The sequence below is a fragment of the Stegostoma tigrinum genome, chromosome 23 (genome assembly GCF_030684315.1).
Source record: "Stegostoma tigrinum isolate sSteTig4 chromosome 23, sSteTig4.hap1, whole genome shotgun sequence".
Classification (NCBI taxonomy): Eukaryota; Metazoa; Chordata; class Chondrichthyes; order Orectolobiformes; family Stegostomatidae; genus Stegostoma; species Stegostoma tigrinum.
In genome coordinates this window covers 35,964,685-35,991,331 of record NC_081376.1, presented here as the reverse complement: position 1 = coordinate 35,991,331, position 26,647 = coordinate 35,964,685, and the positions used below count along the sequence as shown (strand labels likewise).

At 39.5% G+C, this 26,647-nt stretch overlaps 1 protein-coding gene across 4 annotated transcripts in view; it reads right to left on the bottom strand.

Annotated features, from left to right (window-relative positions):
* Positions 1-4,646: 4,646 nt before the first annotated feature.
* trrap (transformation/transcription domain-associated protein) overlaps positions 4,647-26,647 on the bottom strand; it is a 225,520-nt gene continuing 203,519 nt past the window's right edge. For all 4 annotated transcript variants that reach the window (XM_059654068.1, XM_059654070.1, XM_059654069.1 and 1 more), the window contains 5 exons: positions 22,657-22,874; positions 21,398-21,582; positions 13,380-13,583; positions 9,121-9,315; positions 4,647-6,366 (listed from right to left, as the gene is read on the bottom strand). In XM_059654068.1, the coding sequence (XP_059510051.1) occupies positions 6,082-6,366; positions 9,121-9,315; positions 13,380-13,583; positions 21,398-21,582; positions 22,657-22,874 (1,087 nt within the window). In that variant the 3' untranslated portion in view covers positions 4,647-6,081. The remainder of the gene's footprint in view (positions 6,367-9,120; positions 9,316-13,379; positions 13,584-21,397; positions 21,583-22,656; positions 22,875-26,647) is intronic.

The following is a 26,647-nucleotide window of genomic DNA, read 5'->3' as shown; positions in this document are numbered from 1 at the left end:
TTTGCTACAACTTCTTGGAACAATGCACTGGGGAACCAACTGGTGATAAAGCTATCTTAGATCTAGTTTCTGGAGAGTCAAAAACTCATCTTTAATTATAATCCCATAATAAAAGATCCTTGGAGAAAAAATGATCACAATGCAATTGAATTTCGTTTTATGTTTTAAGGAAATACTCGAGTGACAAACAGGAACCTGAGACTCAAACAAAGCCTTTACTCGACACAGATATAAGCAAAGAACTGATTAGATAAATGGTTGGGTCAATAGAATCAATTTAATATGTTCACCAAGAATACACGCTATTAAAAATAAACGCTGAGGAGCAAATATCTACTCATTATTTATTATGGAAATTATTAAAGTAAAGCTCATAATGCTGTAAAGAATGGTAGTACATCTGACAGCAATGAGTGTTTGAGAAACCAGCTACAAGCCACTAAAAAAAACTTGATAAAAATGGGAAAGAAAAATTTGAATGAGAGTTAAATCTGCAGAAATAAAAGAAGCTTGTAGAACTTTTATCTCTTTTGGGAGCCGCAAGACCCCCTACAGTACAATGAATTTTCAGGATATTGAACCATGTTATAATGGACATCCACTGCGCATTAAAAAAAAGTGGCTAAAATAGATGTTGCCCTTATGCAGGCAGAAGCAGGATAAACAGGATAAATCAGCATAGACAGTGAAGCAATGGCTCAACTGCTGAGCTATTATTTTGGCTTTTCTCTTCCTTTAGTCATTCATGGGATGCGGGATTCACTAGCAAGGCCAGCATTTATTATCCACCCCTTTTTTTGAGTCTTGTTCCAACTGAATGGTTTGCTTGGCCATTTCAGAGGACAGTTGACAGGCAACCACATTGCTATGGGTCTAGAGTGATATATAAGCTAGACCAGGTAAGGATGGCAGTTACCTTCCCTAAAGGATATAAGTGAACCAGATGGGTTTTCTCAGCTCAACCAGCGACAATGATTTCATGGTCATCATTAAACCCTTAATTCCAAATTTTATTGAATTCGCACTCCATCATCTGTTATGGTGAGTTTCGGCCCAGGTTCCCAGAATATTACGTTAGTCTCTGGATTAATAATGATACCATTAGGCCATTGCCTCCTTTCTGTCTTCACAGTAGGATGCACAAATTTCATACCAGACATAAAGGGTGATCAAGGGGTTAATATAATTGAAAAAATTAAGGTAGTTAATGCCAGGAGTTTTAAACAAAAATGGGAAAACTGAAGGGAGTAAAATGCAACAAATCTCAAGTAGACGATAACTTGCATCCAAGAGTTCTAAAAGAGGTCGCTGTATAGTAGTAGTACTGGTTATAACTTTCCAAAATATCCTAGATTCTGGAATGGTTTCTCAGGTTTGGAAGTAAGCCAGCATAATCCTGGTGTTTGGGAAAAGCAGACTGAAAACAGAAAGAGAGGCCAGCTACCACATCAATCATCAAGAAAATGCAGGAATTTATCACTAAAGAAGTCACCTAATGGAACTTACAATGCACTTAGAAAATTATTGTGTAATCAAAGTCAACATAGTTTTATGAAAGGAAAATTACATTTGACAAATTTAAGAATTTTTTTGAGGATGCAGTTGGATACAATGTAATAAAATAGCGGAGCTGGATGAACACAGCAGGCCAGGAAGCCATAGAAGAGCAGCAAATTTGATGTTTCGGGTCAAGATCCTTCTTGAGAAATAAATGCGGTTGCGCTAGAAGTATTTAATAAGATTCCACATGATATGGGGTAATATATTAGTACAAATACGAAATTGATGAACGAAAAGCAAGAGATTTGGAATAAACAGGGCGCTTTCAAGTTGGGAGGCTGTAATGAGTGGAGTGTAACCAGGATCATTGCTGGGGCTTCAGCCATTTACAATCTATATGACTACTCTATCTATCTATCCATTTAATTCAATGTATTTATGCTTGCTGACAAATCAAAGCTGATGTAAGCTGTGAAGAGGGTATAAAAGTGGCTACAAGAGATGCACTAGATTAAATTAATGGCCAAAAAGGTGATAGATGGGTTATAATGTGGAGAGATTTGAATTTATTCACTTTGGTCATAACACAAAGGTAAAATATTTTTAAATGGCAAGAGCTAACAAGTTTTGATACACAAAGGCACTTAGGCATACTCAGTAAAGGAGCACAAAGTTAGTGTGCAGGAACAACTGGAATGGCACGTGGGATGTAGGCCTTCATTACAAAGGCATTGGAGCACAAGAACAAGGTACAATTGCTACAGTTTAAGGAAGAATATTCTTACACTAGAGGCAATAAAGAATGGCTCACAAGATTGGCTTCAGGGATGAGACTGTTCTACGCTGAGGGCCATTAACCATCAAATGAGGCAGATGTAACTGTCAGGGTGAAACTTTTTATTAACGGCCTCTCTAATCGCATTAAATCTGTGGCTCCCTATAAATAAACTTTGTGCTAGAGGAAACAGGTCTTCCATGTTTATGCCCCTTTCTTTTGTACAGTTTGAGTCAGGGAAATAACCCTGGTTTACCCAATTTCCTCCTAGCTGCTATTTTCAAACCCTGGCAATATTCTTGCAAAGTTTCTCTGCACGCTAATAGGCAAATCAAGCATTCTCTAGAGTTTAGATGAATGAGAGGTGACATCATTGAAAAGTACAAGATTCTGAAGGGGCTTGACTGCATAGACACTCTGGGTTTGTTTTCCCATCTGAGGAACTTAGAATGCAGGACACAATCACAGAAAAAGGGCTGATCATTTAGGTCCATTACATCCAGGCTGATACTTCCAGTACTGTACTGAAGGAATGCTGCATTGTCAGAGATGCCATTTTTTCAAATGAGACATTAAAGGGTAATCTGTCCTCTCAGGTGCACATAAAAGCTCCCATAGGGTCATTCTGAAGTAGGATAGTTCACCCCAATGTCCTGATCAATTTTTATTTCTCAACTAACATTTCAAAACAAGAACTTTGTCATCTGCTCATGATAGTTTGTAGAAGCATGCTGCAATTCCTACACGCTACAAGAATGGATACATTCAAATTGCGTGATTAGGCATAAAGAGCTTTGGGATAAGCGAAGCTTGAGAAAGGCACTATCCCTCTAAGTTACTGCAGTGGAAATAAACATCATTTTGGTGACGGGAAATTATGAAAACATGCATAAATACATAGACTGCAGTCTCATTTAACAATTTGCAATTATTATATACACACTCTTCATCACTCTCCCCAACTGGTCACGTTCATTTTTAAAAAACTTTTGCTACTTGTCCCAATATTCGAGAGGCAATGAAATGTTATCAAGACTCAATCATAACGAAGATGTCAGCTATGGCAGAATTTACATTAATAAATAGCCACATTATTTATAACTTGTGCAGTGTTTTTGAACAAAGAACAATACTAGGTCCTTCGGCCCTCCAAGCCTACACCATATTTTGCCTTTTTATACTAAAACTGTCTTCACTTACAGGATCCATATCCCTGTATTCCTTCCCTATTCCATGTGTTTATCCAGGTGTTTCTTGAAAGCTGCTATTGTGTCTGCTTCCACCACCTCCTCTGGCAGTGCGTTGCAGGCACTCAACATACTGTGGAAAAACTTGCCTCACAGATATCTTTTAAACACCTCCCCCTCACATCTTGAATCTGTGTCCCCTAGTAATTGACCCCTCCACCCTGAGGAAAAGCCTCATACTTTCTACTACCCATGCCATTCACAATCTTGTAAATTCCTATCAAGATGACCCTCAATTTCCTCCGTTTCAGTAAAACGAACTCAGTCTTTCCGAATTTTTTTTTGAAGTAAAATTCCCCATACCAGGCAGCATCCTGGTAAACCCTTTCTGTACCATCTCTGAAGCATCCACATCCTTCTGGTAGTGTGGTGACCAGAACTATACACAATATTCTAAGAGTGGCCTGACTAAAGTTCTATAAATCTGCAGCATAGCTTAGCTATCCTTACATTCAATGTCCCTTCCAATGAAGGCGAACATGCCATAAGCCTTTTTTACTACCTTATCTACCTGCGCTGCCACCTTCAGTGATTTGTGCACCTGCACACCCAGATCCCTCTGCATATCAATACTCCTAAGAGTTCTGCCATTCTCCGTATAATTTCCACCTGTACTGGACCTTCCAAAATGCACCACATCACATTTATCTGGATTAAACTCCATCTGCCATTTTTCTGCCCATGCATCCAACTGATCTGTATCCTGCCGTGTCGTCTGACAACCCTCCTCACTATCCACAACTCTATCAATCTTTATGTCATCGGCAATCTTACAAATTAGACCAGCTAAGTTTTCCTCCAAATCATTTAAGTACACCACGAGCAGCAGAGGTCCCAGCATTGATCCCTGTGGAACACAGTCACAGCCCTCCATTCCAAAAGGCATCCTCCCACTGCTACTTTCTGTCTCCTTTGACTAAGCCGGTACTGTATCCAGGCAAAATTCAACAACAATGTGCTGGGAAGAATTATTAAATGTTATACACTTGAGGCAGAACAGAGCACTTCTGCAAAATTCACTTCACTACTTATGAGAAACCATTTCTGATAATCAGTGAAACGTTGGAACAGAGGCAAACACCAGAAAGAAAATAGTTTTCATTATAAATTGATTTATTCTTTGCAAATACGTTCTGTACAAAATGTAATTATTTTCAACATGATGGAACAGTCTCAAAATAATTGTCGGCATAAGACTCTGTTTAAAAATGTAAAAATAAAAAAGTTCATAACTTACAAAGAAACTTGTATTGAGCTCGCTGTAAGATGGACAGGGCTAAAACTGACTTGTATCAGTAAAAACATTTGTTTTGAAAAGATGTAGTGCTGTCTACAATACCCATTGAAAAGTCCACAAAACCTTTGTGGAGACATTTTAGACAGTGTAAAGGGACTGTGACAAATACCAAAATTCATTCTTACATCCCATCAGTAAGTTTTCAGCATCAATTGAAACTCGTTAATACTTTACACGGAGCCCAGAATGAATTACTTCGTACATTTCAGTTATGACTCCCTTTCCAAACAGCACATAGAAAAGAAACAAGAGTAGGTACATTATACACTCAGCCAAACTCTACTCTTTGAATTGATTGCCAGCTTTGATCTATCATGCAAAGAAATGGATTCCTCCTAATTTGAACTGATGACTCTTGAGCATGGTACAAAACTGTAAAAACACTATGCAGAAAGCTGCAACATTTCCCAAATCTTACAAAAGTGCAGTACGTTTGTTACTGTAGCTACAGAAACCTCAGTCCTCAACCCAACCCTCCTGGAAACAGTTGCAAAAGGCATCGGTTTACACGAAAATACCTTGAGGTGACATTTTTGTTTAAAAAACCCTGCAAGAACTCTGCAGTGTTTGCCAAACAATGCTGAGTAGTGCATAATTAAAACCATTGAGCAAACTGGCATCAGCTCACTCATGCATTATTCCCTGCCTCAATGCTCCTAATTCAGGGACACACATGCAGTTTCTAACTGGGCACTCGATGGTAAAGCTTTTTAACTTCACCAATGCAGTGCTCAACTTTCAGCTGTTTCTCATCCATCCACACCTCTCCTCCTCTTCTCTGAAGTATTTGCTGTTCTAGACATCTTTTAATTAACACTTTTCGTAGAAGCCACAATCCTCTCCAATCACTGACAGAACGTTTCTTTAGCAGAGAGGAACTCAGCCCACTCCTGAGATACTGAGCACACATTGCACACTTAGTACTGTGCTTGTTGAAAGTAACCTCTCCAACAAAGTCAGAATTAGTAAATCCTGAAGTATTTACACCTATCAATGTGTCAAAAAGGTAGGAGGTATTATTTAATCTCTCTCCCTCTACAAATTCTAGTCAATGGTTCCATTTAAAGAGTAGAAGTCACACATGATCTAACACAGCAATGCAAAATAAACAAAATTGGAAAACTAGATTGAGGTGATCTTCAATAAGAAAATAATTCAGAATCTCAGGTATCTATTAACTTCACATTGCGGCTAAATGAGTCTTGATGAAAGAACCATTCACCCCTCCGCTCACTGCCTCACAGGCGATTAAATTTCAGGCCTTACAGCCACGGGTGCCAGGCAGGGTCCATGCGACAGAGGTTGTCAAGGCTGTTGGCAGCTGCAACGAGTGTATTCACTTTGCTCTCTCCACCCTCAAACTGGGCCAGGCTATGCAGCCTGGTCACAATAGCAGTCACTGCCTTCTGAACCAGTGAGACCAGCTGCTGGCTGTCCATGTTCTCAGGCTGGCCGGCTGCCGAGAGCGGGGAGGAGGTGTCCTCCTGAGTTTTCTTGTGCCAGGCAATTATTTCATCACGCAGCACAGCTTTCAGAATGCCATCAACCTGCATGGAGAAGAAAATTGGATAATTATCTATAATTAACAGAATAATCAGGGGACTTGTCCCTAACACAGCACGTGTAAGAAGTCATATTCTTTAATCGATTGGACATGAAAGAAACAACGCACACCAAAACAGCATTTTATGATAAAACTAACTGGATAATGGGAGCTATCTTTTTTCCAAAATATGTATTAGGCAAGTTAGCTACTGCATTGTTAAGAAAATTAAAAACCGCCATGTGTAATGATTTGGAATACACTGCTTTAAAGAATGAATGGTGGAAGCAGGATCAATCTTTGAAAAGGAAAGATTTACACAGCCATGGGGAAAAGAATGGGGCTTGGGTCTAACAGAGAAGGATCTTTCAAAGAACTAGCATATATACAACAGGCTGAATGGCCTCCTTCCATTCTGTATTGTTTGAACTGCAGAGGTAAATCATTATGGTGCTTTTGAAAATAGCCTGAGAGTACAAGTTAAAATGAAGGACAGCAAACTAGTCAGAAACACCCACTTACTTTGTGGATATTTCAGAGCTGTTAACGGTTTAAGCAAAAAGTGGGGCTTTGTTTTTATTTAAATAGAGCTTCATTTAGCCTGTGATCCAAACATCTACTCAATCTGCTTGGAACTATACCCACCAGGTCAAAATCTTGGAATTGCTCTGAAACAACACTATCTCCATGCGAGGGAGTGCAATGCTTCCAGACAGTGATTCATCATGATCTTCAAGAGCAGTTTGGGATGGGTAACTCTTTCTGGCTTATCCAGTAACACCCACACCCCAGAAATAAATAAAAGAATTTTGACATCACTTGGAGGTTGGCTCACTCGCAGGCAAAAGCAAGCAAAAGGAGGAATATGATTAATTAACCAGAAAATCTAGCCATTTGGGGAGTGAAGCAAAGGGACAGGACAGTAAATGGCTAACAAGAAACCCTTTGGTCAAGGCAGGCAGCTCTAAGTGGTGGTGTGTACGTCTTTTCCTCAGTGTAGGAATATCATGCAGTACTGGAATTGTAAGACATCACATTTGAATTGTTTATGACAGCATGTTAACCCGACCAAGGCAAAATTCTTCAATGAGGAGAAGATTAAATGGGACAGGGAGCTAATCAAAGTAGTTAGGCGCCTGACAGCCCTGGCAGCCATACAGTCTTATTTTATTCTGGTTAGAAATTCAATGTAGTTCATCACTGAGAGATAGCAAATGTATGTTAAATATATAAAAACTGAGAGCCAGGGCTGATTATATCCCAAGCAATACCAATTCAAAAGCCACTTAACCTATTATGGCAAGGAAGTGTAAGTGTAGTCTCTGGAATGTTTACAAATGCCAATTTTACTAGTATTTTGTCTATGAACAGTAGCCATACTAAAGTGCTAAGGCAAGGCTAATTACTACTTTCCCCTTAAATCAGAATGGAAGTTTACAGCCCGCTCTAGAGACGGAGCATGTTATCTAGGCTGGGGCTCTACTGCAGTCCTGGGTAAATGCTGTATTGTTGAGAGTGCTGTCCTTCTGATGAGATTCTGCCCTCTCAGGAGAATATAAAACAATTCCACTGTCACTATTCTGAAGAAGAATGGGGATTTCTTCCCAATGTCCTAGTTAATATTATTCCTCAACAGTGAAACAGGTTATTTTGGACATCAGATTGCTGATGAGAGATTGCTGATGAGAGCTTGCAGTGCGCAAACTGGTTGCAGAGTTTCCTTAATTACCAAGTGACTACACTTCAAACAGTACCTCCGTGTCTGTGAAATGCTTTGGAGCATTCTGAGGTTGTAAATGACACTGCAGAAATACACGTTTCTACCTTTCTTGAGAGAAAAACATTTTGTTAAAAAATGCAACTGCAAATAGTCAGGGGTTCAATAGAAGGACTGTAAATGAAGGTCTGACAAGATCAGTCAAAACTCAACAGAAATGTCCTGAAAGTTGGGGAGGCATGGATTCACATGAATAGTACAGCGAGTAGTACTGGAAACCATAGAAGGAAAGTCCCTGGCCATCTTTTAGCTGCTTAATATATGAATGCATAAAATAAATTTCGCTGTCAGCAGTGCTGACTGCACACAATTTCAAGGTATGTAGACAGAATTTGCAGCCACATTTATATCACAACAGAGAATTAATTTCCACTGAAGACTTCAGCACAATGTATTCCAGTTGTTTTAAACTGTGATTGCTGCTCTTAGCTTCGGAGGCGACACTGGCTGTCCAAACTAGATCTTTTATCTTTACATTCCCAGCTCTGGCAATTGGCCAGATTGCACAAAGGAATTTAAATTGCTCAAGGTTTGTCACTTAAAGAACGGTGAGCATCCACCATCACATTAAAGGGCGGCACGGTGGCTCTGGTTAGCATTGCTTCCTCACAGTGCCAAGGACCTGGGTTTGATTCTACCCCCACCGGCAATTGTCTGTGCGGGGTTTACACATTCTCCCTTTATCTATAAGGGTTTCCTCTTGGGTACTCCAGTTTCCTCCCATGGTCCAAAGATGAGCAGATTAGGTGTTTTAGCCATAGGGAATGCAGGATTTCAGGGATAGGGTAGGGAGTGAGTTTGGGTTGGATGTTCTTTGGAGGGTTGGTGCGGACTCAATAGGCCAAACAGTTTGCTCCCCCACTGTAGGGATTCCAAAATCTTTTATCCTGTCAGGAAGCTTCAGGAGCAGTCCTAACCATATTGACATACAAAGGTACATAGAATGTCAAATCATACGGACAAGATACACTACTGCCTTACTTTAAAGTTTGGCTGTGCAAAACATCTGGCAACAGCTATCATAGAGGCAGTGAGTGGGCCAGACACTCCGATGGTGGTGAGAAACTCCGAGATGTTTGGAGTGAGTCGGAACGGCACAGGGCGATTGGCGTCTAGATCGCCCGAGTTGTCATTGATATCAAACCTGAAGTACGCCACATTGAGCTTTCCGGTGTCCTGGAACACAAGGTCAAACAACAGGATCTCGTTCAGTAAACAAATATTACCCACAGGAACTCAGAGCTATAAACAAATATTCAAATCACTAAAAGGAAAAAATACACAAGCCTCAAAAGGTGTCAATATTTTATCTTTTGCACTCAAGGAGTCAATCACTTTGACAATATAATCTTAGGATGCCCAGCTCATAACACAATCAGAAAGGGCTGTTCCTCAAATGCAATGCTGCCTCAGAAGATAACCAAGTGTGAAGCTGGGCGAACACAGCAGGCCAATAAAATGTGAGGCTGGATGAGCACAGCAGGCCAAGCAGCATCTCAGGAGTACAAAAGCTGACGTTTCGGGCCTAGACCCTTCAGAGGTCTAGGCCCGAAACGTCAGCTTTTGTGCTCCTGAGATGCTGCTTGGCCTACTGTGTTCATCCAGCTTCACACTTGGTTATCTTGGATTCTCCAGCATCTGCAGTTCCCATTTTCTCTTATCGCTGCCTCAGAAGACGTTCCTTTTACTTCCTGGGTCTAAATACCAACTGATAGTGAAAGCTTTTAAGAATGTCAAATAAACTCCACCCCAGTCACTCAACTTAGTGGATAATAAATAGAGTTTATTTCATTCAAGATTATGTCAATTTGCAATTTTGCCCCATGGCAAACAGTTACTGATCTAATCGAAGTTAAGTGATTCAATAGGATAATACAGAAAAGTTAACTCCTCTAGAAGGGAAATCAACATTTAGGGGACATAATCTTAACACTGAATCTAGGCTATTTAGGTGGGAAATCAGGAAGCATTTCTCCTTCACGTACGAATAATGGCAATCGGGAACTCTTATTTCCCAGTAAGACTATGGTTGCTGAGATACAACTAGAACTTTCAAGATTGAGTTCAGTGAGTTTTTACAGGGTAAAGTTGTCAAGGATGACGAGGCTGCATGGGTTTAAAGTAGGAATGCTCTAAATGAATGGCAGATAAGGCTGTTCCAATGACTGAGTATTAAGTTCAACTGATTTGAGAAAATACTTTGGGATATCCCGAGGGGCTATGTAAATGCAAGTTTTTCAATATTGCTGATTATCAGAAGAATTTAAGTATTTCCAAGAACACTTTGGCTGCAAAATTCATTACAGACTTGAATCTGTACAGCAGGGTTGATTAAGAAACTGTATAATTTGGTCGTGCATATCAGAAATAATGCCTCTGAAGACACTACCTTACATAAATTGATAGGATATTTCATTGGTTCCAATCATTTATTTTTCACAAACCTGGAGATTTTTGACATTGATGTTACAAAGATAGGGGAGCAATCCTCTTGGCATACCATTTAACAATGACCTGGCAATTCTGATATTCAAAGAAAAATTAAGAAGTTCTCAATCAGTAATGCCTGCGTTGTGCATAATGGACCCCTCACTATTAGAGAGAAAGATAGTCAACATGGAAGGGAAAAATCATTCTTTACCACATTACTGAATTATTTGAAGTAACAAAAAGGACAGACAGGGGCAATTTGCATATTGTAATATATTTGAATTTTCAGAAAGCCTTTGATTAGGCATTGCACAATAGACTCATGACCAAGTTTAGTATTTGTGGAATCAGAGGGTAAATAGCAGAATGGAGAAAGTAAACCAATTTCAAACCTGAAAACTGAAAGCATTGGTTGAAGGTTACTCAGGCTGCTGTTATACAATTAAGTTTATCAATTTGGAAAAAGGAATAGGAAGCATAGTTACAATATTTGCAGATGATTCCAACTTTGGGCAGGAAGGAGGCAAAAGTTAGTACAGAGAACTACAACAATAGACAAGGCAGGCATCAATGAACTTGCAAAATGGGCACATAATTGTCAATCTAATTTCAACGTAGACTAACAAGAGAAGGCAAAACAAGGCAGCCACATACTTCTCTAAAAGTAAATCTCTAAAAAGGATTGAGGAACAGAAGGATCTGGGAGTCCAGACACACAATGAATGTTACTATGTCCATTTAAAAAAAAACAAGCACTGCAGCTCATTTCCTAAGGGATAGAGCTGAAAAGCTGAGAATTTTTGTTGAACTTGTTTGGTTTATACACGTAGTCCTAGACACAGTTTTGATCCCTGTTATTACAAGGATACAGAAACACTGGAAAAGGTACAAAAGTTACTAAAATGAAGCTAGAATTGAGAGTTTATACTAAATCAGGAAAGAGGCCAGGCTAGGGAATTTGTTCTCTAGACTGAAATACAATCTGACAGAGGTCATATAGCATGAAAACAGATCCTTTGATTCTCTTGAAGATCATGAAATATTTTCATAAAATAAACTTGGTGAAGAAGTTTTCAACAGTGGGTAAGACCAAACTAGGAGCCATTTCACAATCACTAATAAGTCAAATTGGGAATTCATAAGAATTTTTTTTTAAAACAGGGATCATGACCATGGACCATAACCTCAAATAAGGTATGGCCACATTTAAATTTTAATAATAATGTGCTCTTTTCATAAGGAGAAAGGATATTAAGCCAAAAAGTAGACTGCAGACATAAATTCAGAGACTCCAAATGAGGTGTTGAATAAGCTTCAAAGCCAAGAACAATACACCAGAAACATAACTTGCAATCTCTTGGGAGTAACTCAGACTGTGGACAAGATGGTATAAAAAGACAGCAGTCTCAGCAAGAGACATTTTTGCACTTCTCCCCCCTTTCAAGAAAACGCAGGGTCAGACTTTTAAAGTGAGCTTCAACTCCAATGTGTGAGGAAGTGGCCTGATATCCTTGTGCAGTGCGAGGGTCTAAGAAATGCCATTTAAACATCCCTATGTTACAAGTAGAGGAAATGGATAAGACTGAATCTCACTCTTTGAATCTCACTTGCTACTCAGCCACTGCCAAAAAAAATCAGAACCGAAAAGTTTCAATCAACCCTCAAAGCCAAGAATCTAGAAATTGACTGTTCAACTACAACACCAAAACTACTGGTAACATCCACTTCAATGGCCGTATCTGCTCTTCACAAACAATGCTAGACTGATGTGTTTCTGAAAAAATGCTTATCATTTTGAACTAGCCTTATTATGATCTATATATGAGTTGAGTTAGTATTTCTTCCTGTATTTATACTCAGTTGCTTTGTTTATTTGAGAAAGCCTGATTAAATTGACTCCTTTTAAAACACAAATTCATTTTGGTCTGGGGGAAAGCTATCCACAAAGGTAACCTTGTTGTGACCTACTGAGGGTTGTGCAAATAGTCAAGGGGAGCCAGTTCACTTCCATCACCTCAGAGCTTAGCAGTTTGACAAGACCTGTCTGGAAGTGTAACAAATTGGGGAATCTCACAGACAGATTGTTCTCACCACTGTTACAATCAAAGAATCTGTTACCACAGAGTAGTTAGTTGGGGCAAATAGAACTGATGTATTTGAGGGAAAGATGAGGAGAAAATGCTACTTAGGGTTAGAACAAGATCATACAGATCAAAAATATTGGCAGAGACCAGTTGGATCAAATGACTTGTGCCTATCCTGTGAACACCACGTAACGTCTTATAATAGAGATATTTATTGAAAATGGGAACTGGAAAAACACAAAAATGCAAATTCATACTTTAATCCAGTTTTAAAAGTCTATAACGTAAATTTTTATACTGAAAGGTTGCAAGTTCAGCTTTAATCATTGTAAAATGTATCCAGAAGAAATTAGATTTCGCTGGCTTTAAAAAAAGTCCCAGCAGTAATTGTTTTGGCATGAGACGAAATCAAGAGCTATAAAATATAGCTGGGCAGAAACCTCAGTACACACAACAGTTCATTGCTCTCACTGGATTCATTTTAAGTCAGTGCAATTATCATTTTGTTTAAATTGCTTCAAATTAGTTTCATAAATAGTCTTCAGTTCCTCAATGACCATTAGCTGCACCTGCTTCAGGCATCTTGCACAGACTGGCAGTAGGGACTAAACAGCAAAATGCTCAGCAAGTACACCAAATACGTTAAAAATTCAGCAGAAATTGCAGCATTTCTACAAAACTTATTGCAGTCTGTCATCAATAACTATAATGAGACTTTGCACGTACCTGTGCAATTTGAAGCATCTCAGGGTTAAGTCGGTTCAGGTGAAGTACAAATTCAGCAAAACCAATCAACGCAAGCTGAATGGTAAACATTTTTCGAAAAGTCCAGTAGTCAGTGGCATTAGGAAAAGTGTGCAAAGCCCATTCCTTCAACATGCTCCGTGGCACCATGTTTCCCTGTACCTCTTTCAGTATGTCACGCAGAACCTGAAAACAGACAGGAAATCCAAACTAACATCAGAATCCTTGTCACATGTAAAATAATTGCAAAATAAGTCAATGTTACATTGCTTAAAGGAATTAAGCCTAACAACAACAAGATGGGTACAGGGGCTGATACCTAATGAAACAACAGTGATCTCAATCACCATAGCAGAACCAATGAAAGCTCCCCATTACCTGTTTTTAGGAAGGCCATCTAGGCACTTAACAGGGCAGTCCTGCGATCAAGTACCATGCGGACTGAAATTCCAAGGGTTGACAGCGAAAGGCCAAAATCTCTGCACGTGGGGGGGGGGGGGGGGGGGGGGGGGGGAGAGAGAGGAGGAGGGGGGCGCAGGGCGGCCTCTGCTGGCTCTTTACCCACCCAAGGCTTAGGGTCGCTGAGGTACTCAGGCCACAGGTAAGTGATGGAAGGGAATCAATAACAAGGACAAAGGCATGTTCTCAAATGCCGCCACCCCTCTTTCTGAATACTGGGTCACTTGATATGGCACAGGGTGTCCTTCGTGAATAAAGGACCTCTAACCCCAGCTTGGGAGCATGCACGACATGCAGATCTTTAAGATAGCACTGAAAGGTCTCCACTGCCATTGGGACTGGGAGTGAAGTTCATCTACGGGCCAACCTGCCACGGATTTAACCAGGATAGAGGCACAAATGCTTTTTTGATTAAATGCATCAAATCTCCCAATGCCAAACTCACTATTGGCAAAAACATCATATTTTGCCAAGCATTTTTAAGTGTAGTGTAAGAAAACAAAATAGTTCTAAGAAACAAACCAGCATTTACAGGGGAACGTGAGACAAAAGGAGAGCAGAGGGAAACAAAGAGGAAAGGAACAACAACATGAAGCAAAGGGAAAAAGAAGTGAATGAGGCAGATCAGGAGCAATGGAAGGGTTGCCATGATACTAGATTAATTGGAGATACTTGGGTATTAAATTAAGATCTGCACTACCAGAACAATTCAAAGATATAAATTATTAATGTTCAACTTCCATCAGGTAATTTTAATACATGAGATTTTCATGAACTGAAATGGTTCCACAAAAGAAGAAAGAAAAGACTTTAAAATGGCCAGAGTATATACCGAAAACAGATGGAGACAGACTTCAAGAAAACTATAATAAGCAAGAACCAGTCTGAACTGAAATTAAGACCAAAGCCAGTCATACATGAAAAAACTTGCATCTCCTATCTTGATTTACAGTCGTAGAAGTCACCATAAGTTGAAAGATAGCTCCTGCAACTGTCCAATTTGAAAACAAGGAACTCAGACAGTACAGCTCACAACTGTGTGTTTCAGGGAGCAGCTTTTGACAGGCCAGAGGAGGTGGATTTGTGACTGGCATTGGAGAAGGTTCTCTCCTCTGGTCACTTGGGAAATATGAACCCTGGTGACAAAGTGAATTGGAGAAACACTCAAACACAAAACTCAAAAATCATCTGCGATTTTCACAGCTGTTGTTCTAAGACATCCTTAAATAACCATTGTTCCAAGTTAACACCTAACACCTCAAGAACATGATAAAAATATTAAACTCACACTCTTTCAACTTTTCATACTGGACATAATCCTTTTTAACTTCATACCTGTGTTTGTGTTTGTTATTGCATCTTTTTTTTCTTCAGATTAGCAATAACAATTCCTCTTCATTTTACTCAAGAAAATCTTGAAATTCATTTTTGCTTTTTTCGTGAACTAGTTAACTACAATTTAATTAAGGTTTGGTTGTGTGCTAAAGTGACCTGGGGATCCTCGTACACAAACAGTTTATTGGCCGGCACTGCAAGAGGATTGGAGTTCAGAAATAAGGATGTCTTACTGCAATTATATTGGACCTTGATGAGACCAGATCTGGAGGTTGTATGCAGTTTTGGTCCAGGAAAAGATATACTTTGCCATCATGGGAGTGAAGAGGAAGTTCACAAGGCTGATAACGGATAGGGCAGGACTGTGTTATGAAGAGAGAATGGTTAGACATTTTTGTTACAGACTAGGTCTGTATTCAGCAGAGTTTCGACGAATAAGAGGGTATATGATTGAAACATAAAATTCTAACAGGGCTGGACAGACCAGATGTAGGGGGGATAGTTTTCCTTGCTATGGAGTCTGGAACCTGGGGAAATAGCCTCAGGTAGAGCATTTAGGACTGAGATGAGGAAAAATTTCTGCAGTCAAAATGTAGTGAATCTGTGGAACTCTCTACTACAGGAGGGTTGTGGAGAATAAGTCACTGAATATATTCAAGAAAGAGACTGACGCATTTTCAGATTTTAAAGGCATCAAGGGATATGATGAAGAAGTGGAAATATGGCACTGAGATACAGCATGTGCCATAATCATAGTGAACGGCAAGCAGGCTCAAAGGGCCCAATTTTCCCAACTTATTCCTAGTTTCTTATTCTCTAAAATAAACTTGGAGGGACAAACAAACCAATTTATCCCTTCACACCTGGTTATATGACAGTATGATAAGATAAATCACATTCATTGATAATTTTTCTGCTAGGACTCCAAATACATTGTCAACTTGGTGCCTAATTTATTGTAAAGTCACAAAAGCTTGGAGTAGTATCAGAGATAATGGGAACTGCAGATGCTGGAGATTCCAAGATAATAAAATGTGAGGCTGGATGAACACAGCAGGCCAAGCAGCATCTCAGGAGCACAAAAGCTGACGTTTCGGGCCTAGACCCTTCATCAGAGAGGGGGATGGGGGGAGGGAACTGGAATAAATAGGGAGAGAGGGGGAGGCGGACCGAAGATGGAGAGAAAAGAAGATAGGTGGAGAGGGTGTAGGTGGGGAGGTAGGGAGGGGATAGGTCAGTCCAGGGAAGACGGACAGGTCAAGGAGGTGGGATGAGGTTAGTAGGTAGCTGGGGGTGCGGCTTGGGGTGGGAGGAAGGGATGGGTGAGAGGAAGAACCGGTTAGGGAGGCAGAGACAGGTTGGACTGGTTTTGGGATGCAGTGGGTGGGGGGGAAGAGCTGGGCTGGTTGTGTGGTGCAGTGGAAGCTTGGAGTAGCTTGCGTTGCAGATAACAGACTAAGCAAGACTATGATGAGCTTATGCCCAGCATACAGTAAGATGAGTAGCTATTTTGCATGAATATATTGAATAAACATTAAACAAATCAAGCTTTCACAAACTCCATATGTACAATGCAGCACTGAAGAAAGGTTAGCTCAGGAGAATAACTAAAGCTCATAGGCTACAGTTTGCTCTGTGTGTTTACAGGGAGTGGGGACGGGAAAAATCAAGTGAACACATTATTGCCTGCAGTACCTCAATTTATCTATTGTACTTTATACACATAGGATTGTGTTAACATTTCATTCATCAATGTTCGTAACTCCTGACATTTAATATCTAACTGAATTTTATTTTTATCAAGTTGTAGAGAAGGCATAATTCCTAGAGAAATGAGAAAAAGAATTTTCTCTTGGATTTCGAGACATGACTGTTTAAAAAGGTGATCGCCAATTCTAACCTGTTAAACAAGGCTAGAAAGGATCACTGTAATCTTGAAGGACCCTTCCACTGAATGTCAATCAAATTAGTGAACATTTCTATCCTTCAGCTTTATTTCTATGGTACTTGATATACTAAGAGGGCATGATGTCAGTCACGGGTCACAGCTGCCTTTATATCTCTGTGTAGCATCAAATGGTACAATGAGGAACAATCTTTTTGTGATGAGTATAAAGTGATTTTTTTGAAAAATGAATCGGCATTAAAATTACAGATCCTTGATTCAGGCTAAAATGGACTGGTAAACAGCAAATAGAGGGTTCCAGGCCCTCTGCAGCTTAGACCACAAACAGACTTGATTTGAAACCAAGATGGATTGCATCACTTTTTTGACAAAACGTTAGCAGAGACGTATAATCTACATTCAGATGAAGTGGAATAGACAGTCAACACGACTGCATCTACATTAGAAAATATTTTTGTGTGCGCTGTACTTTAAAATAGTTCCAAAAGTAATCCTGATAAAAGCTTTGATTTTGAAGAAAATAACAGCAGGTAATACAAGCAGAGTAACTAGCATTATCTAATATCCAGCGTTTATTCGCTGTTTACACAGGAGAAGGTCATGTAAGTAAGACGAGGTTTCATTCACTATAACATTAACTAGCCAATTGTAAACAATTAGCATCCAACAACTTGTATTAATACAGCACCTTTTAAGTAGGTAAACTGCCCACAGTGCCTCAGAGTGTTATTAAAATCAAATCTGAAATCAAAGTAATGGATAACAGGACAGGAGGCCAAATGCTTGGGTTCAAGGATGGATTTAAAATATCAGACAGAGTTTGAGAGATTAAGGGAGAGAATTTCAGAGTTTAGAGTTCAGGCGGTTGAAGGTATAGTATAGTGGTAGCTAAGTAAATAGGGATTAGCAATCTCAACATAAAATTAAGCTGTAATTGTCTCAAGGTTTTTGCTTTCAACAGATAATCCTATATGTGTTCCAACTAAATTTTCACTTTTAATCAGAAGAATATGCAGAATATCAACATGACAAATTCTGCTTTCTTGCTGTCAACCAGAATACAAATAGTGCCCTAAGTAGAGTGCTGCAAAAAAAATCTTATTCGCAAACAATTCTATTTAAACTGACAATAAAATCTTCTTCCTACTCCATATTAAGATAATTTCCCTTGTCAAATCTTCAACAGTTTACTTATAACATAGCAAAATCTACATTAACATTAGGAATTATATTTATACAAATATTCTACACTTATTTCATTTGAGTTTATTGGCTACTTTAGTTACTTATTTTGATCTGGCTTTGATAGAATTTGATTTGCAGTAACTGTCAGATTATGCGAAGTATGATGAAATGCCATTACAGCATGGAACAGACCCTTTGGCTCAACCCATCCATGCCAACCAGGTATCCTAAATTAAACTGGCCCGATTTACCTGAATCTGGTCCACATCTCTCTAAACCTTTCCGATTCATGTATCTGTCCAAATGTCTTTTACATGTGGTAATTGTAAACAATGCTGATCAGCCTTAAAACAAAAATGGACTTCCACTAATAGGAGAGTAAAAATAACTTGTTAACTTTTGTCCTGATCTCCCTTACTGTCATGTAGACAGAACTTGCCGTACACACACTTTGGTGCAGGCAGTCTGCTCATTTTATATGTAATTTAGGAAGAAAATGACCTACCACTTCAGAGACTAAAACTCATACTCAGCAAACTGCAGAACACATTGTAAGTTCCAAGATTCAGACCTCACTGAATAATATGTTCATCTTTTAAAAATGATTCAGTTTGTTCTGATAGTATGAGGCCTCAAAACAAACATATTATTTGACCTTTTGAGTAAACTGTTTATTTGAACAAGAATACTACAATGCATTTTCACTGAAGTGTAAGCTCAGGTTTATTCCTTGGCACTCTGATTACTTTTCTTCTACTGTCATCAGTTCTTCCCACACCCCCTCCACCCACTGCCTCTCCCTAGAACACAAATTTCCATTCCTACCAAAGGCCACAGACTGCAGACTGGGACACATTTATACATTTTAGTCAACGTAGTTAGTGCCAATCACTACACAGGGTGATGTAAAATGTACATTTATTTTAAGAGGCACGTTCACAAAGTTTAAATTTTAAAAAGGTTTCCTAAAAAATACTTTCAAATTAAAAAATAAAATTGAAGTATTTTATGAAGAAATAAATGTAACCTGTTCAGGTCCAAATCAAGAAACTACCCCATGCATTTGCTCATTACATGAAATCCACCACACAGAAACAGGCCATTTTACAGAACAGTGGGGCTTATGCATCGTATGAGCCTCCACCTAACCTTCTTCGTGAAAGGAGCTAAATAAAAGAAAGATCCTCCTCCTTTCTTTGGCATGACATTTGTATATCCTGGCAAAGGGGTGAACAGAAAGGAGATACTTTCGACTACAGCGGTGCCAGATTTTCACAGCATTAAAAGGAACAGACCGCACAAGCGTGTCCGTCTTGATTTTAGAACAGAACCAAAACACCATCTGTCCAATTTGTTGTGGGTGTGTTCCTCAAACAGCAGGGATTTATACTCAAGCCAATAGCAGCTTGAACCATTTCTCGTGTCAGAGTTAATATCGTTTTGATGAAAGAACCAAAGCAGAGGACCCCACTAAGAGTGAAATCATATTCAACAACAAAACAATATCACTAGTTCCTTCTACAAAGAGGAGGAAGACAATCATGAGAAAAGTGAATATACATGGACAGAATAAAGTAAGGGTGATTAGTGATAGCAAACACGATACTGTAATTGGAGAGCACACAAATGAAAGAAAAACAGTAAACTCTCTTCTGGTATTTGCTGCATCATGACAGTGACTTGGAAATTAGAGGCATTTTTGAATCCAGTAATCTACTGCACAATGCCAGGAACCATGTAATTTATGCACTGAAAAATCAGTATAACTTTATCAGACTTTTGCCAGACGCATGCCAACAATGTTTATTTCACTCAAGATCAGCGATCAGTTCACTTTCACACTATCCAGTCTCCGAATAAATGTATTGTATCTGTTATAGGCAACATTTCGGGATTTTTAACAACCGCTCAATAACTTTTGTTTTTGAGGGAATGTATCATCTTTCTCAGCCTCATCACTGCTCTCTGCTCCTTTACTTCGTCGAGGTCAGTCTCATTAATCATGCTCCTTGAACCAGTAATTTTCAACATGCGCCTGAAGTAAGCTAACTCAAAGTCCTTCATTGTTATTTTCCCAATATTCAAGGTCCATTCTCACATTTATTCCATGCTATCGAGCACAGAAATCTTAAGCATGCCACTTAACAGCTTGATTTTATACCTGTGCAATAAGACAGTCATGCTGAAGACCTCTTCTGTAATTCTTACAAGCGAATAATTTGATGAAGCAGTAAAGTAGTTACATTGATATAAATGGGATCTTTATCCACTTGCTCTATATTTGCTTAAATTTGCATACAATGGATTAAATTGAGGCTTGGTAGCAGAAAGGTGTCATATATTCCATTATGTACAAGAGATTACATAATACCTCTGATTGAGGTATTTGAGATGATTGAACATTTTAATACAACAGCTAAAGATAAACCAGTTCCTCCACAAGAATGAAGAGCCGGAATCTTCAAATTAGATGCAGCCCATGTAGGTAGAGAGAAGTCTTGTGTAGCAAAGCAACAGTGCACATTTGGGCCAGAATCTCCAGGTGAAGTCCCATATTAGGACCTGTTGCACATGGCAGGCATGCTCAAAATGTGACTAAATAGGCATTAAATCCTCCCAATAAATGTGATAGTAGTGGTGACAATAGAGGAGTCCCCAGCCATTCATTTGGCAGAATACTAAAGGAAATCAGTACAGTATTTTGCTTGTAAGCATGAACCAATTCAACGGAAGCCCATGGCCCATCCCCAAAACAACTATGAGATTAAAGATAGAAAGACATACATCTAGGACACTCTGGAAGCATCGCCCCAAAAAAAAAGGGTGGAAAGAAATGTGGAAGGGAGTCAACTGAAGATTTAAAAGAGATAGAGAGATTTCTAGCTTTTCTAGTCTCTTGGGCATCCACGATTTTGATCCCACCAGTAGCAGCAATGGCTTCAGCTTCAATAGTGCCTAAAGTCTGGAATTTCCTCTCTAAACCTCTCTACCCTCTACTAATCTCTCTTCTTTTAAGTTGTTCCTTAATATCTACCACTCTGACCAAGGTCTTGAGCACATTCAATAAAGCCAGCTCAAATGAGAAACAAAATATTTTCTTTTGCATATTTGGTACCTGATGACTTGCTTGGGTTCCTCTGGCCTGCACTGTAGCCAGCCTGTCATAATAGCGAGATATAGGATTGTCATGTTCTATGCCCTTTTTGGCGCAACGCTGTTTGTAAATTTCCACAAGAGAAAGCGAAGAAGGGTTGTCTTCAACCAAACGCATCTGAGGCGAAACTGCAACAACCCGTGGTACTATAAAAAAAATGGGGAAAATTACAGGTCGGATACATCTCTGCAATTTTAGCTGGCATTGTTCATGCTACATACCCGCAAACATTGCATTTTAGTTGTTGATAAAACAAAGTGTTAGTGATCAACTAGTAAGAACCACATGGCCAAAGCAATTATCTGGGTGATGCCAGCATTTGGGGGACCTTGCTATCTGCAAATTGACTTATATTTCCTACATTACAACAGTAACTATGCTGCTAAAGCACTTCAACTGGCTGTAAAGGACTTTGCAATGCCCTTCTGTTCCAAGAGATGTTTGCTAAAATTAAGCCTTTGTTTCAGAATAGGTCTTTCTTTAAACTGTTGCTATTTATTACATCACTTATTTGGCTATTCATCTGTTATTAAAATAAATTTATTTGAAACGCCAAACCATAAAGCAATATTCCTCATGATTCACAATCATATTTAAAGGCTGAAATGAGATCCCAAGAAAAGACAGGGTACACTGAGTAGCTAAAAACCAGACAAGATTTGTTGTTCATTTCTTGGCCTGTATCTCAAGGCAAGGACACTATCAAAAGGTAATGGGACTCAGCAGTAACAGTGATCAAACAATACAGGAATAAAAAGAATCCCAAGTAAGGAGGATAGCAAAGTTATAGGAACAATAAACAAGGTGAGAGGAGGTGGGGCTCTTTTTCCCCCAATGAAATAATTTCTAATTAAATATGGGAAATACATGTACACAATTAATTTCCAACTAGCTTCAGAAAATGTCTATGTAGCAATTAGACTTTGTGGTCTAAAAATAACTAATTACATTCAACCAAACAACACAATACGGTTGTGCATTAAATGGTATAATCTAGCTGTCAGTTTAATGGTTAGTAGATTCCCTAATTTAGAGAAAGAAACAATAATTGTACTAAGGGGCTCTTAAAAATGGACTACAGCCCCAGTTTAAAATGACGTGCAAGTTTATCAAGTATAAAAAACATACACAGGTTATTTGCTGCTTGCTCACTTTCAACGACATTGCATCTATTTCTACAGGAAGACCGCAACTGAAATGGACACATTTCAGAATGATACCTGTGAAGAACAGGTGCCTCTTCGTAGTCTCCTTTCTTTTTTCTAAGCAGGGGTTCAATAGCCTCAGCAGTTGTAGAACACGCTCCTCCCGTCGAGACTCTGTCAGACAGGCATCATTCATCACTAGGTATGGGTATATCTTGCCATTGTGACCCCGGATGTAAAGTCTACGAGCTGCTGTATTGTGTTTCTGTACAATTTCTACTCTGGGCATGAACCTGATGGCAAAGGACAACATTCAGATTGAAAAACAAGCTCCTGAAAATTTTAGGCTGATATTAGGCGAAAGACTGATGCAGCACAGAAAGCACTGGCCTACTTTGCCGCATCAGTTCTTCAACTGCCCACTCCCTTGTTCTTTCCATATAGTGTTGCTTTTTTTTTCTTTTCAAGTATTTATCCAAAAGCAATTTGAAAATTATTGATAACAAAGTGTGAAGCTGGATGAACACAGCAAGCCAAGCAGCATCTTAGGAGCACAAAAGCTGACGTTTCGGGCCTAGACCCTTTATCTCCGAGATCAGAGATGAAGGGTCTAGGCCCGAAACATCAGCTTCTGTGCTCCTGAGATGCTGCTTGGCCTGCTGTGTTCATCCAGCTTCACACTTTGTTATCTTGGATTCTCCAGCATCTGCAGTTCCCATTAACCTTGAAAATTACTGAATGTATCTCAGCCCTTTCAGACAGACGGGTTCCACGACATAAACTTGCTGAATTTAAAAAAAAGTCTGATCTTCCTCTCACCCCACCCTCTAATACTCACTAATTGTTTTGCCACATATCTATCCGCTCTGATGCACGGAATTGCCACCACTGGAAACAATTTCTCCTTAGTCAAGTATAATTCCTTATGATTTTGAACAGCAACAAACCTCCGCTTGTACTTTGCTTTGCTGAAAAGATGACTAACTTACTTTAATGGTCCATAAATTAGAATAACAGAATATATATAGGTTTTTCACAGAATCAGAGCTAGTTTCAGCACACAGGAAGGCCACTCAGCAGTGCATCAAATAACTTTTGGAAGTTCATAAACATGACATCAATAAAGTAGGTCAAGATAAAGATGCCATAGTCTTACCACACCACAGGGCTGCTCTCCCATGACAGATAGATTAAACCACCACAAGTCATCTATGGGTCACCATGTTTCAGGTGAGGGAAGAGGTTGAGAAGGAGAGCCTTTCATGGTAACCTCAGCTGGCGTGGGAATTGAAACCATACTGTTGGCACTATAAACTTGCAGCCAGCCAATGAGCTAACTAAATTCTAACACTGTACTTTCAATTCACCATTACCTCATTATAAAATTCAACCAAGTTAGTTAAACATGATTTGCCCTGAACAAATCTATACTGGTTTTCCCCAGTTGCCCAAGTGATAATTAATTTTCGCCCTTATCAATGTCTCTAAATGCTTCATCATCATACAGATTAAACACAGACTGGCTCGTAGTCATCTTTACCCCCTTCTTGAGAAAGGGTACACCATTTGCAGATCTCCAGTTTTCTGGCACTAACTCTGAACCTAGATTTTCTAATCTCTTTTCTGGCATATTATTACACAACTCTGGAGCACAGGACTTGAACCAGGTTCCCTGATTCAGAGGTAGGGACAGGAGACATGAACACCAACTCACAGCAAAACAACACAACACAACCAATTCTCCCTCGTTTCAATACGTTCCGACATAGGAGGTAGTAAATTTGACTGGTACAAAGTCACAGTACGAGGACAAGCAAGACAAAGACAAGCAGAAAAATTCCTGGACGCCTGGTTTTCAAACACCAATGCAATTTTAAAATGTCAAAATAGACCCCATTTACATACCATGACAATAAAAAAGTGGAAACAACACTGCCCACCATGACAGATTGGACAATATAAATTCAGAGTGGGACAGAACAACACTGCTTCAACAGAGGCTACACAGCACTGACAATGTCACCTGGAACGGTGATGAAACATTTGCTCGAAAACCAGTCAGCTCGACGAACCAACCAACAACTCCAACCACAATCTGAGCTACAGATCTTTGTTAAAACATTAAACAGCCTTTTATCCCTGAATCTAAAGAAGATTCAAAATTATGAGCAGTGTCTTTGCATTTACCACTCTTACTTTCTTAATTATCCTGGAAGCATCTCATTCAGTTCTAGGGTTAAACATAAGCAGCTGACCCAATAGCTTCTCCTTGTCAGTTGAAAACCCTTCAAGTGTCTGAGCCATGTCCTCTTTCTCCATGGTCTAGGTAGCATCTCGAGAAAGGTGGATGCACAGTATTCATTCAATAACTCAACCACGGCTCCTGCCTGTATGCATTTACCCCCTTTTTGGTCACCAATTAGCCTTATTCCTCCTTCATCCATCCTTTTTATTATTTACATGTTTATAGAAGACATTAGACTGCCCTTTGGTATAAATTGCCAACTTCTCTCTTAGCTTTTCTTTCTTGGTTTTTCAGTCCCCTTTGACCTTTTATTTTCAGCTTAGTTCTCAATTATATTATCAAACGAACACTGTCATAACCATATATTTTTGGATTCATCTCAACTTCTGACTTGCTCATCATCCAGGGCGCTTTGGATTTTTTTTTGCCTTCCCTTCTCCTGACATGGGTCTTTACTAGAGTGCTTTTGAAATCTCTTCTTTAAAGGCAGCCAATTTTTCCAGTTACAGTTTTGCCTGCTTATCTTTGATTCTGATTCATCTAGGCCACAATAATTCTTCACCCATTTGAAGTTGGCTTCCCACCCCTTCCAGGGCCTCCTGTCCTTGACCCATACAAGATACTATCTCCCTCTAGCACACTGTTCCTCTCATGGAACACAGTGTGCCTTCTAGGTCCGAGCTGCTGTGCCATATCTATTAAATAATAAAGCTTATAACACAGGATAAAATCCATCAGCTATTCACACTTTCTTCGGTTGTCACTTAAATAGAGATTAATTAAATGCTTTTCTTCACCTCTGTTATTTTAAAAAGGTTTAAACTTTGCAGCTCCTTAGACTTACTTCCTAACTTTTGAATAAAGGGAGAGAAAGCTACAATACTCATCAGCCAATCAACTGACAGCTCTCCTATGCTGTCAAAGCTCGATTATTGTCTTCCTCTCACTTCAGTGATCCTGATCAGCTGCACAATGGCCCTGAAATGTTTCACTGTACTCAGCTCGACTAATCTGTTCTGGTCTTTGTTTTCCATTCAAGGTCCCCCTCCATTCCACTCAACTCAGTTCAGCCTTTCCATATATATTTCTTGTCCCTGTTCACTAAGGCTGTAGGTTTTTTAAAAAATTCATTCACGGGATGAGTGTGTCGCTGGTTAGGCCAGCATTTATTGGCTATATCTAATTACCCAGAGGACGGCTAGAAGCCAACCTCATTGCTGTGGGTCTGGAGTAACATGTAGGCCATACCAGGTAAGGGATGGCAGTTTCTCACATAGCGAACCAGATGGGTTTGACTAACAGTCAAGAATGGATTCACAGTCATCATTAGACTCTTATTTCCAGATTTTTATTGAATTCACATTCCACCATCTGCCATGGAAACTGGGTAGCAAGGACATTACCTGGGTCTCTGGATTAATAGTCTAGCAATAATACCACTAGACCATCACCTCCCCTTCAACTGACACTGACTTGAGCTTTGATCTCTGTTGGTGCAAAACTCTGAAGTGGCCTTGGGGCAATTCATATCAAAGTGGGCACTGAAAGCAGGTTGCCTTTCAGCCTGGATCTCCTCTCATTAATACAGTTTGTGCATGTGTTTCTGGGAAGGAAGAGCATAAGGCAGACAAAGGTACATGCATATGTCCGTGTAAATCTGGTTCACTCTCAACCTCAGTGTGACACGCTCCATTCCCTTCCATGCTCTGTCTTTCCCTTCTTCCTGAGCCTTGTGAATGGGACATTTTACTAACTTTTGGGATAGCTGTGCTTTCGACACTCCAGCTGCCCTGGGGAGGTGGATGTGCGCTGTTTAAGTCT